Raw genomic sequence first — 13,259 nt, 5'->3', positions numbered from 1 at the left:
AACACTTCAATAGCTGCAGTCAGTTTCAGAATGGGTGGCAAGAAATAAGTCCTAAATATTAAAAGCATTGTTTTTGAGACAAATTATTCACTAAACCCTGAACCTCAACTAAATCTTGTAATGAATAATGTGGTAATTGAGCAAGTTGAGGTGACTAAACTGCTTGGTGTAACCCTGGATTGTAAACTGTCATGGTCAAAACATATTGATACAACAGTAGCTAAAATGGGGAGAAGTCTGTCCATAATAAAGCACTGCTCTGCCTTCTTAACAACATTATCAACAAGGCAGGTCCTACAGGCCCTAGTGTCTACCTTCTTAACATCACTATCAACAAGGAAGGTCCTACAGGCCCTAGTTTCTACCTTCTTAACATCACTATCAACAAGGCAGGTCCTACAGGCCCTAGTTTCTATCTTCTTAACAACACTATCAGCAAGGCAGGTCCTACAGGCCCTAGTTTCTATCTTCTTAACAACACTATCAGCAAGGCAGGTCCTACAGGCCCTAGTTTCTACCTTCTTAACAACACTATCAGCAAGGCAGGTCCTACAGGCCCTAGTTTCTATCTTCTTAACAACACTATCAGCAAGGCAGGTCCTACAGGCCCTAGTTTCTATCTTCTTAACAACACTATCAGCAAGGCAGGTCCTACAGGCCCTAGTTTCTATCTTCTTAACAACACTATCAGCAAGGCAGGTCAGGCCCTAGTTTCTAGGCCCCTAGTTTTCTATCTTCTTAACAACACTATCAGCAAGGCAGGTCCTACAGGCCCTAGTTTCTATCTTCTTAACAACACTATCAGCAAGGCAGGTCCTACAGGCCATAGTTTCTACCTTCTTAACAACACTATCAACAAGGCAGGTCCTACAGGCCCTAGTTTCTACCTTCTTAACAACACTATCACATATGTGTAATCCTGGATTGTAAACTGTCAGGGTCAAAACATATTGATACAACAGTAGCTAAAATGGGGAGAAGTCTGTCTATAATAAAGCACTGCTCTGCCTTCTTAACAACACTACCAACACTATCAACAAGGCAGGTCCTACATATTATGAACACTTGAAAAAGAAAAGCAGAGCCTCACGAAGAGCTCAGATGCAATCATTTAATATCCAACGTTTGGACAGGCAAGCTAGTCTTCATCAGGGTACAATGAAAACACTGCAGGTGTAATCATGGCCGGGCGTGGCATGATATCATTGGCTGATTTACAGATATAAATAGAACATATAAAGAGCCTGAATGGATAACATACGATCACAATGTGGCTACATAGACCTACAAACATGAATCATAACGTTAGCTAGTTAACATTAGCCTTCTACATCTAGCTACATATTGAACCTCCATCCTCTCAGGTCAGGGGCACAACAATGTATGAATTAATGGTTGGATCAGAATCACCGTCATAATCATTGGCCAGTACGTAACATTAGGTAAAACCCCAAGTCCCTATCTCCATCCATGGTTCATTTAGGAAAGGGACCATGAGATGCACCAATTCAAGTTTGTCAATGACGTTTGTTCTCAATGCGATTTGGTCGGAGTGACAACCAAATCCAAACGGGCTTCCTTTGACACTTTTATTTGGTGCACCAGGACCAGTTACAGTTGAGCACAATGCTGATTGGCTATTTTTTTTTCTTTTTATGTAATCAAGGGAGGCCAGATGCTCGCTACTTCCCTAGCATTCAATGCTACGTGCGGCAACAATGCGATTCTCGTTTGAACCAGACAGCATCAGATAGAGGGCCTACACGTAGAGAGACAGAGGGGTGTCGTCTTGCTAGCTCGGATACTTTCTCCGGTGAGATACATTCAGCTTCATGCGAATTGAAAAAAAAATAAACAGAGACGAAAGACAAATATTTTTTTCCTTCTTCCCACGACAGCCACTGCATTGAACACCTGCTACAATAATGGGTCGACAGGCACAATGGATGACATTTCAGACCATTTAAAAAAGAATATTTTTTCAGACAGTAGAATTCTGCTCAGGCATAGAATGTTCTACTGTTTCCCTGACAACAAACGTTGCTGATTGATGTGTTGTTGTGTTGTCTAAGCAGTGTTTTATGGTAGATAGATGTTTTCTCTTTCTACTAAATGTGTGAGTGGTCTGCGAGCAGGCAGGCAGACAGACAGGCAGACAGGCAGGCAGGCAGGCAGGCAGGCAGACAGACAGGCAGCAGGCAGGCAGGCAGGCAGGCAGGCAGGCAGGCAGGCAGGCAGGCAGGCAGCATGCAGGCAGGCAGGCAGGCAGGCAGGCAGGCAGCATGCAGGCAGGCAGCAGCCAGGCAGGCAGGCAGCCAGGCAGGCAGCAGCCAGGCAGGCAGGCAGGCAGGCAGGCAGCAGGCAGGCAGCCATGCAGGCAGCAGGCAGGCAGCCATGCAGGCAGCAGGCAGGCAGCCAGGCAGGCAGCAGGCAGGCAGCCATGCAGGCAGCAGGCAGGCAGCCAGGCAGGCAGCCAGGCAGGCAGCAGGCAGGCAGGCAGCTCTAAACAATCTGATTGACAGTTCTGGTTACCTAGTAATGGACTTCAGCCCCGCTTCAGAAGCGGCATTCCTTTACCCACAAGTTGAACGCGCATTCAATGCTCTGAAACTATCACCACAGGTTTTGTGGCGGCATTTAAAAAGCCATAGTGTCCACTTTTCAGACAGATAAATGCTGTAGCTGAGGCACTTTCTAGGTGCCACACTTTATATAACCACATTTATATGCTACAATAGTCTGCCCATATGGACAACATTTATAGAGGCTACAATAGTCTGCCCATATGAACAACATTTATAGAGGCTACAATAGTCTGCCCATATGGACAACATTTATAGAGGCTACAATAGTCTGCCCATATGGACAACATTTATAGAGGCTACAATAGTCTGCCCATATGGACAACATTTATAGAGGCTACAATAGTCTGCCCATATGGACAACATTTATAGAGGCTACAATAGTCTGCCCATATGGACAACATTTATAGAGGCTACAATAGTCTGCCCATATGAACAACATTTAGAGGCTACAATAGTCTGCCCATATGGACAACATTTAGAGAGACTACAATAGTCTGCCCATATGGACAACATTTATAGAGGCTACAATAGTCTGCCCATATGGACAACATTTATAGAGGCTACAATAGTCTGCCCATATGGACAACATTTATAGAGGCTACAATAGTCTGCCCATATGGACAACATTTATAGAGGCCATAACAATGTGTAGCCATACATAATTTAATAAAAAGCACTAAACATACACATTTAATAAACAGACTCATGAACACAATCAGGCAATAGGCTACAGCTGGCTTCACAGCTTCCCTGCGAAACTCACTGTATTGTAGCCTCACCCGGATGAAAGAGTAGTGAATAATGAGTTGGCTTCTGCTGTAGTGTTCAGGGTCAAATATTAAACGCTGTGGCAGTGCTTCGGTTCAGGCAGGCGTTACTCACCATCTGCTGCGGTCCACGTCGTATTTGTACAGGTCTCCAGACAGGCCGTACTTGTTAGCGCTGAAGGCCTTGTACCCTCCGTGGATGTAGATGGCCCGGGAGGAGGGGTCAAACACACTGCTGTGGCCGTACCCTCCCTGCACCAGGGCTCCATCGGTAACCACGGCACGCCACGTGTTCCTGGCTGGAGCAGTCACAGAACACAACGTAAGGTCTACATATATTGCATTCGGGAAAGTATTCAGACCCTTATCCAATTTGTTACGTTACAGCCTTATTCTTTCTCAATCTACACACAATACCCCGTAATGACAAAGCTAAAACAGGTTTTCAGAAATTTTTGTAAAGTTATCAAAAATATCACATTCACATAAGTATTCAGACCCTTTTCTCACTACTTTGTTGAAGCATCTTTGGCAGCGATTACAGCCTCGAGTCTTCTTGGGTATGAAGATACAAGCTTGGCACACCTGTGTTTGGGGAGTTTCTCCCATTCTTATCTGCAGATCCTCTCAAGCTCTGTCAGGTTGGATGGGGAGCGTTGCTGCACAGCTATTTTCAGGTTTCTCCAGAGATGTTCGATCAGGTTCAAGTCCAAGCTCTGGCTGGGCCACTCAAGGACATTCAGAGAATTGTCCAGAAGCCACTTCTCCGTTGTCTTGGCTGTGTGCTTAGGGTCGTTGCCCTGTTGGAAGGTGAACCTTCACTCCAGTCTGAGGTCCTGAGCGCTCTAAGGATCTCTCTGTACTTTGCTCCGTTCATCTTTCCCTTGATCCTGACTAGTCTCCCAGTCCCTGCCGCTGAAAAACATCCCCACAGCATGATAATAATAATAATAATAATAATATATGCCATTTAGCAGACGCTTTTATCCAAAGCGACTTACAGTCATGTGTGCATACATTCTACGTATGGGTGGTCCCGGGGATCGAACCCACTACCCTGGCGTTACAAGCACCATGCTCTACCAACTGAGCTACAGAAGGACCACACCATGCTTCACCGTAGAGATGGTGCCAGGTTTCCTCCAGACGTGATGCTTGGCATTCAGGACAAAGAGTTCAATCTTGGTTTCATCAGACCAGAGAATCTAGTTTCTCATGGTCTGAGATTAAGGTGATTTTGGACAATTCCAAGGGGGCTGTCATCTGCCTTGTAATGAGGAGTGGCCACTGTGTTCTTGGGGACCTTCAATGCTTCAGAAATGTTTTGGTACCCTTCCCCAGATCTGTACCTTGACAAAATCCTTTCGTCCCGGAGCTCTATGGACAATTCCTTCGACCTCATGGCTTGGTTTTTGCTCTGACATGCACTGTCAACTGTGGGACCTTATATAGACAGGTGTGTGCCTTTCCAGATCATCAATGGAAACAGGATGCACCTGAACTCAATTTTGAGTTTCACAGCAAAAGGTCTGAAAATGTATGTAAATAAGGTATTTCTGTTTTATATTTTTAATAAATTTGCCAAAATGTCTAAAAACGGCTCCGAATGCACTGTGTAGCATAACATAACATAACTGTAATCCACGTTGTTAGCTGAAACAATAACAGAACGGTCAGGGTTCTGGCTTTAGAGTAACATGTAATGATACTACAGAACAGAACGGTCAGGGATCTGTCTTTAGAGTAACATGTAATGATACTACAGAACAGAACGGTCAGGGATCTGTCTTTAGAGTAACATGTAATGATACTACATAACAGAACGGTCAGGGTTCTGGCTTTAAAGTAACATGTAATGATACTACAGAACAGAACGGTCAGGGATCTGTCTTTAGAGTAACATGTAATGATACTACAGAACAGAACGGTCAGGGATCTGTCTTTAGAGTAACATGTAATGATACTACAGAACAGAACGGTCAGGGATCTGTCTTTAGGGGATCAAACACATGTAATGATACTACATAACAGAACGGTCAGGGATCTGTCTTTAGAGTAACATGTAATGATACTACAGAACAGAACGGTCAGGGATCTGTCTTTAGAGTAACATGTAATGATACTACAGAACAGAACGGTCAGGGATCTGTCTTTAGAGTAACATGTAATGATTCTACAGAACAGAACGGTCAGGGATCTGTCTTTAGGGGATCAAACACATGTAATGATACTACATAACAGAATGGTCAGGGTTCTGGCTTTAGGGGATCAAACACATGTAATGATACTACATAACAGAACGGTCAGGGATCTGGCTTTAGGGAGGGATAGGAACATTAACCAGCTGTTCAGGACGGATATCACACCTGGCACAAATGATTGTCTAATTCTGTTTTTACTGCTGAGGGGTGCCCTATACCTGTACCCAGAGAGGAGTAGTTTAGTCTGGGTCCAGGGGGTGGCTTGGGGAGGGCCCTGACCTTAAAGATCTCATCCAGGCCTGTCTGTTTGACTCCCAGTACCGTGCTTTATGTGGTGATAATCCTTCTCAGCATATTTCTCTGGCTGACAGTGTAGACCAGGTGAATTGATACACCATCCAAAGTGTAGTTATAACTTCACCACACTCATAAAGATATTCAATGTCTGCTTTTTTTTACCCATCTACCAATAAGGCATTGGAAAACCTCCCTGGTCAGAGTTTAACACCATAGTGCCCATAGTGTGGTTGAATCTGCGTTTGAAATTCACTGCTCGACTGAGGGACCTTACAGATAATTGAGGTACAGAGATGAGGTAGACCTTAAAACATCATGTTAAACACTATTACTGCACACAGTGAGTCCATGTAACTTATGTGATTTGTTAAGCAAAGTTTCACTCCTGAACTTATTTAGGCTTGCCATAACAAAAGGGGTTGAATACTTCTGACTCAAGACATTTCAGCTTTTCATTTTTAATTCATTTGTAAACATTTGTAAAAACATAATTGCACATTGGCATTATGGGGTAATTGTGTGTAGGCCAGTGACAGAAAACATCTCAATAAATCCATTTTAAATTCAGGCTAGAAGAACAAAATGTAGAATAAGTCAAAGGGTGTGAATACATCATCATCATCATCACCATCATCATCATCACCATCATCATCATCACCACTCACCGATGTCATACTGCTGCACCTGGCTGATGTATCCATATAGAGGGCAGTGTCCAAAGAGGACCAGCATGACCGCACTACCTCCCTCCAGCAGGGGGGGCACTACATGAGCAGAGTGTCCCACCACGGCCCACTGTTCCTGGGCTCCAGCGGAGAGGGACACCCAGGTCTGGTTCTGGATGTGGAACACCCACAGCTGGCTGGTCACGTTGCCAGTAGAGTCTATCTTTCCTCCGTACATGTAGATCTTTCCCTGGGTTTAGAGGAGGAACAGGACGTTAGAGAGGAGGAGGAACAGGACGTTAGAGAGGAGGAGGAACAGGACGTTAGAGAGGAGGAGGAACAGGACGTTAGAGAGGAGGAGGAACAGGACGTTAGAGAGGAGGAGGAACAGGACGTTAGAGAGGAGGAGGAACAGGACGTTAGAGAGGAGGAGGAACAGGACGTTAGAAGAGGAGGAACAGGACGTTAGAGAGGAGGAACAGGACGTTAGAGAGGAGGAACAGGACGTTAGAGAGGAGGAGGAACAGGACGTTAGAGAGGAGGAGGAACAGGACGTTAGAGAGGAGGAGGAACAGGACGTTAGAGAGGAGGAGGAACAGGACGTTAGAGAGGAGGAGGAACAGGACGTTAGAGAGGAGGAGGAACAGGACGTTAGAACAGGACGTTAGAGAGGAGGAACAGGACGTTAGAGAGGAGGAACAGGACGTTAGAGAGGAGGAACAGGACGTTAGAGAGGAGGAACAGGACGTTAGAGAGGAGGAACAGGACGTTAGAGAGGAGGAACAGGACGTTAGAGAGGAGGAGGAACAGGACGTTAGAGAGGAGGAGGAACAGGACGTTAGAGAGGAGGAGGAACAGGACGTTAGAGAGGAGGAACAGGACGTTAGAGAGGAGGAACAGGACGTTAGAGAGGAGGAACAGGACGTTAGAGAGGAGGAACAGGACGTTAGAGAGGAGGAGGAACAGGACGTTAGAGAGGAGGAGGAACAGGACGTTAGAGAGGAGGAAATGGACGTTAGAGAGGAGGAACAGGACGTTAGAGAGGAGGACCAGGACGTTAGAGAGGAGGAACAGGACGTTAGAGAGGAGGAGGAACAGGACGTTAGAGAGGAGGAACAGGACGTTAGAGAGGAGGAACAGGACGTTAGAGAGGAGGAGGAACAGGACGTTAGAGAGGAGGAGGAACAGGACGTTAGAGAGGAGGAGGAACAGGACGTTAGAGAGGAGGAGGAACAGGACATTAGAGAGGAGGAACAGGACATTAGAGAGGAGGACCAGGACGTTAGAGAGGAGGAACAGGACGTTAGAGAGGAGGAACAGGACGTTAGAGAGGAGGAACAGGACGTTAGAGAGGAGGAGGAACAGGACGTTAGAGAGGAGGAGGAACAGGACGTTAGAGAGGAGGAACAGGACGTTAGAGAGGAGGAACAGGACGTTAGAGAGGAGGAACAGGACGTTAGAGAGGAGGAGGAACAGGACGTTAGAGAGGAGGAGGAACAGGACGTTAGAGAGGAGGAAATGGACGTTAGAGAGGAGGAACAGGACGTTAGAGAGGAGGACCAGGACGTTAGAGAGGAGGAACAGGACGTTAGAGAGGAGGAGGAACAGGACGTTAGAGAGGAGGAACAGGACGTTAGAGAGGAGGAACAGGACGTTAGAGAGGAGGAGGAACAGGACGTTAGAGAGGAGGAGGAACAGGACGTTAGAGAGGAGGAGGAACAGGACGTTAGAGAGGAGGAGGAACAGGACATTAGAGAGGAGGAACAGGACATTAGAGAGGAGGACCAGGACGTTAGAGAGGAGGAACAGGACGTTAGAGGAGGAGGAACAGGACGTTAGAGGAGGAGGAACAGGACGTTAGAGGAGGAGGAACAGGACGTTAGAGGAGGAGGAACAGGACGTTAGAGAGGAGGAACAGGACGTTAGAGAGGAGGAACAGGAACAGGACATTAGAGAGGAGGAACAGGACGTTAGAGGAGGAACAGGACGTTAGAGAGGAGGAACAGGTCGTTAGAGAGGAGGAACAGGACGTTAGAGAGGAGGAACAGGACGTTAGAGAGGAGGAACAGGACGTTAGAGAGGAGGAACAGGACGTTAGAGAGGAGGAACAGGACGTTAGAGGAGGGGGAACAGGACGTTAGAGAGGAGGACAAGACATGACAGCTCATGGTTTAACCTTAAATGCTCACTGTTGATAATGGTCAGAGGGTTTGGAGAGATGTATTGAGAATGAATAAATGCTTGAGATAAAGAACATTTCTTCAGTATCACGGATGCAGACAGTGAACTCAAACCCAAGACCCACATTCTGAACAACCAGGGTATAACAGGGAAATACTATTGTTATTACTTCAATGTTTCTACATCATGACTAGCTAACATGCCTCTAGAACACATACCTCATGTAGTGCCAGAGAGTGTCCGTATCGTCCCATGACGGAGTTGACAGAGCGGTTGAGAGACAGCCAGCGATGGGAGCTGAGGTTATACCTGAGAGGAGAGAGAGAAGATCAGGACCACTGAGCATCAACGGCAAGACCAGGTAGGCCAGACCCAGGTAGGCCAGACCCAGGTAGGCCAGACCCAGGTAGGCCAGACCCAGGTAGGCCAGACCCAGGTAGGCCAGACCCAGGTAGGCCAGACCCAGGTAGGCCAGACCCAGGTAGGCCAGACCCAGGTAGGCCAGACCCAGGTAGGCCAGGACCAGGTAGGCCAGGACCAGGTAAGGGTTTGGTCACAGAAGGTTCTCCATTGAGTCCACTCCCTTGTCCAGGACTAGGCTTAATGTGTGTCTGGGAAACCTAGCCGTTGAGTACAGGATGAAAAACCAGCACCTCTTTCAGAGGCCACTAATAAGGGGACATTGTTTTCCATGGTCCATCAAGCCGGATAGGAACAACTGTCCTGGTACAGAGCTGAAATGTAATACACACAGCTAATATGAGATATCATGATGTCCAGAATGATTTACTTTTGACCCCTTTTTAATGATATCGTATTGGTAGTTACAGTCTTGTCTCATCGCTGCAACTCCCGTACGGACTCGGGAGAGGTGAAGGTCGAGAGCCGCTGGTCCTCAGAAACACGACCCAGCCAAGCCGCGCTGCTTCTTGATACAATGCCCACTTAATCAGGAAGCCAGCCGCACCAATGTTTCAGAGGAAACACTGTGCACCTGGCAACCATGTCAGAGTGAACTGCACAAGAGTGGCTAGTGCGCGATGGGACAGGGACACCCCTGCCGGCCAAACCCTCCCCTAACCCAGATGACGCTGGGCCAAACCCTCCCCTAACCCAGACGACGCTGGGCCAAACCCTCCCCTAAACCAGACGACGCTGGGCCAAACCGTCCCCTAACCCAGACGACGCTGGGCCAAACCCTCCCCTAACCCAGACGACGCTGGGCCAAACCCTCCCCTAACCCAGACGACGCTGGGCCAAACCCTCCCCTAACCCAGACGACGCTGGGCCAAACCCTCCCCTAACCCAGACGACGCTGGGCCAAGCCGCCCCATGTGTCTCCTGGTCACGGCCGGCTGCGACAGAGACTGGACTCGAACCCAGAATCTCTAGTGGCACTGCGCCACTCGAGGCCTTTTGTTTTATTTTTGGTAGATGGCTCATTCTTCACAAAACCCACTGATATTGACAACTACTTTCATTCTTATTGGGCCAGCCATGCCAGCAACAAACGCTGACACCTCCAAGCAGCAACAAACGCTGACACCTCCAAGCAGCAACAAACGCTGACACCTCCAAGCAGCCACGCCAGCAACAAACGCTGACACCTCCAAGCAGCAACAAACGCTGACACCTCCAAGCAGCAACAACCGCTGACACCTCCAAGCAGCAACAACCGCTGACACCTCCAAGCAGCAACAACCGCTGACACCTCCAAGCAGCAACAACCGCTGACACCTCCAAGCAGCAACAACCGCTGACACCTCCAAGCAGCAACAACCGCTGACACCTCCAAGCAGCAACAAACGCTGACACCTCCAAGCAGCAACAAACGCTGAAACCTCCAAGCAGCAACAAACGCTGACACCTCCAAGCAGCAACAAACGCTGACACCTCCAAGCAGCAACAAACGCTGACACCTCCAAGCAGCAACAAACGCTGACACCTCCAAGCAGCAACAAACGCTGACACCTCCAAGCAGCAACAAACGCTGACACCTCCAAGCAGCAACAAACGCTGACACCTCCAAGCAGCAACAAACGCTGACACCTCCAAGCAGCAACAAACGCTGACACCTCCAAGCAGCAACAAACGCTGACACCTCCAAGCAGCAACAAACGCTGACACCTCCAAGCAGCAACAAACGCTGACACCTCCAAGCAGCCACGCCAGCAACAAACGCTGACACCTCCAAGCAGCAACAAACGCTGACACCTCCAAGCAGCCACGCCAGCAACAAACGCTGACACCTCCAAGCAGCAACAAACGCTGACACCTCCAAGCAGCAACAAACGCTGACACCTCCAAGCAGCAACAAACGCTGACACCTCCAAGCAGCAACAAACGCTGACACCTCCAAGCAGCAACAAACGCTGACACCTCCAAGCAGCAACAAACGCTGACACCTCCAAGCAGCCACGCCAGCAACAAACGCTGACACCTCCAAGCAGCAACAAACGCTGACACCTCCAAGCAGCCACGCCAGCAACAAACGCTGACACCTCCAAGCAGCCACGCCAGCAACAAACACTGACACCTCCAAGCAGCAACAAACGCTGACACCTCCAAGCAGCCATGCCAGCAACAAACGCTGACACCTCCAAGCAGCAACAAAAGCTGACACCTCCAAGCAGCAACAAACGCTGACACATCCAAGCAGCAACAAACGCTGACACATCCAAGCAGCCACGCCAGCAACAAACGCTGACACCTCCAAGCAGCCACGCCAGCAACAAACGCTGACACCTCCAAGCAGCCACGCCAGCAACAAACACTGACACGTCCAAGCAGCAACAAACGCTGACACCTCCAAGCAGCCATGCCAGCAACAAACGCTGACACCTCCAAGCAGCAACAAAAGCTGACACCTCCAAGCAGCAACAAACGCTGACACATCCAAGCAGCAAAACAAACGCTGACACATCCAAGCAGCAACAAACGCTGACACATCCAAGCAGCCACGCCAGCAACAAACGCTGACACCTCCAAGCAGCCACGCCAGCAACAAACGCTGACACCTCCAAGCAGCCACGCCAGCAACAAACTCTGACAGATCCAAGCAGCAACAAACGCTGACACCTCCAAGCAGCAACAAACGCTGACACATCCAAGCAGCAACAAACGCTGACACATCCAAGCAGCAACAAACTCTGACACATCCAAGCAGCAACAAACTCTGACAGATCCAAGCAGCAACAAACGCTGACACCTCCAAGTATATTGGACCAAATTATGAAAAGATAAGAATTGTACTTTTGAACACCGTAAAGTCAGTGTGGAAGAGGTTATTTTTGTTGTTGCGGTCTATCAACAATGACAAGCCACCGGGGTCTGACAACTTGGATGGAAAATGACTGAGGATGATACCGGACGATATTGCCACTCATATTTGCCACATCTTCAATTTAAGCCAACTAGAGAGTGTGTTCCCTCAGGCCTGGAGGAAAGCTAAAGTCATTCCTCTACCTAAGAATAGTAAAGCTCCCTTTACTGGCTCAAATAGCCGACCAATCAGCATGTTACCAACCCTTAGTAGACTTCTGGAAAAAACTGTCTTTGACCAGATACAATGCTATTTACAGATAGACCAGATACAATGCTATTTCACAGTAAACAAATTGACAACAGACTTTCAGCACGCTGATAGGGAAGGACATTCAACAAGCACAGCACTTACACAGATGACTGGCTGGGAGAAATTGATGATACAATGATTGTTGCGATTGTTTTGTTAGACTTCAGTGCGGCTTTTGACATTATCAATCACACTCTGTTACTGGAAAAACATATGAGTTATGACTTTACACCCCCTGCTGTACTGTGGATTGAGAGTTACCTGTCTAACAGAACACAGAGGGTGTTATGGCTTTACACCCCCTGCTGTACTGTGGATTGAGAGTTACCTGTCTAACAGAACACAGAGGGTGTTATGGCTTTACACCCCCTGCTGTACTGTGGATTGAGAGTTACCTGTCTAACAGAACACAGAGGGTGTTATGGCTTTACACCCCCTGCTGTACTGTGGATTGAGAGTTACCTGTCTAACAGAACACAGAGGGTGTTGTGGCTTTACACCCCCTGCTGTACTGTGGATTGAGAGTTACCTGTCTAACAGAACACAGAGGGTGTTATGGCTTTACACCCCCTGCTGTACTGTGGATTGAGAGTTACCTGTCTAACAGAACACAAGAGGGTGTTATGCCTTTACACCCCCTGCTGTACTGTGGATGAAGAGTTACCTGTCTAACAGAACACAAGAGGGTGTTCTTTAATGGAAGCCTCTCAAACAGAATCAGGAATTCCCCAGGGCAGCTGTCTAGTCCCCTTACTCTTTTCAATCTTATTAATTAAACATTTCAAAAACTAAAAGCATTGTATTTGGGACAAATCATTCACTAAACCCTAAACCTTAACCAAATTGTGTAATGAATAATGTTGAAATTGTACAAGTTGAGGTGACTGAACTGCATGGTGTAACCCTGGATTGTAAACTGTCATGGTCAAAACATATTGATACAACAGTAGCTAAGATGGGGAAAAGTCTGTCCATAATAAAGCGCTGCT

At 47.7% G+C, this 13,259-nt stretch overlaps 1 protein-coding gene across 1 annotated transcript in view; it reads right to left on the bottom strand.

Moving 5' to 3' along the window:
- Nucleotides 1–13,259, bottom strand: part of LOC124020765 (attractin-like) — a 187,728-nt gene that overhangs the window by 123,940 nt on the left and 50,529 nt on the right. The window contains 3 exon segments of the mRNA XM_046336026.1: nt 3,468–3,651; nt 6,516–6,765; nt 8,915–9,005. Coding sequence (XP_046191982.1) covers nt 3,468–3,651; nt 6,516–6,765; nt 8,915–9,005 — 525 coding nt within the window.

The sequence above is a fragment of the Oncorhynchus gorbuscha genome, unplaced genomic scaffold (assembly GCF_021184085.1).
Source record: "Oncorhynchus gorbuscha isolate QuinsamMale2020 ecotype Even-year unplaced genomic scaffold, OgorEven_v1.0 Un_scaffold_904, whole genome shotgun sequence".
Lineage (NCBI taxonomy): Eukaryota > Metazoa > Chordata > Actinopteri > Salmoniformes > Salmonidae > Oncorhynchus > Oncorhynchus gorbuscha.
This window is presented reverse-complemented; position numbering and strand designations above follow the sequence as displayed.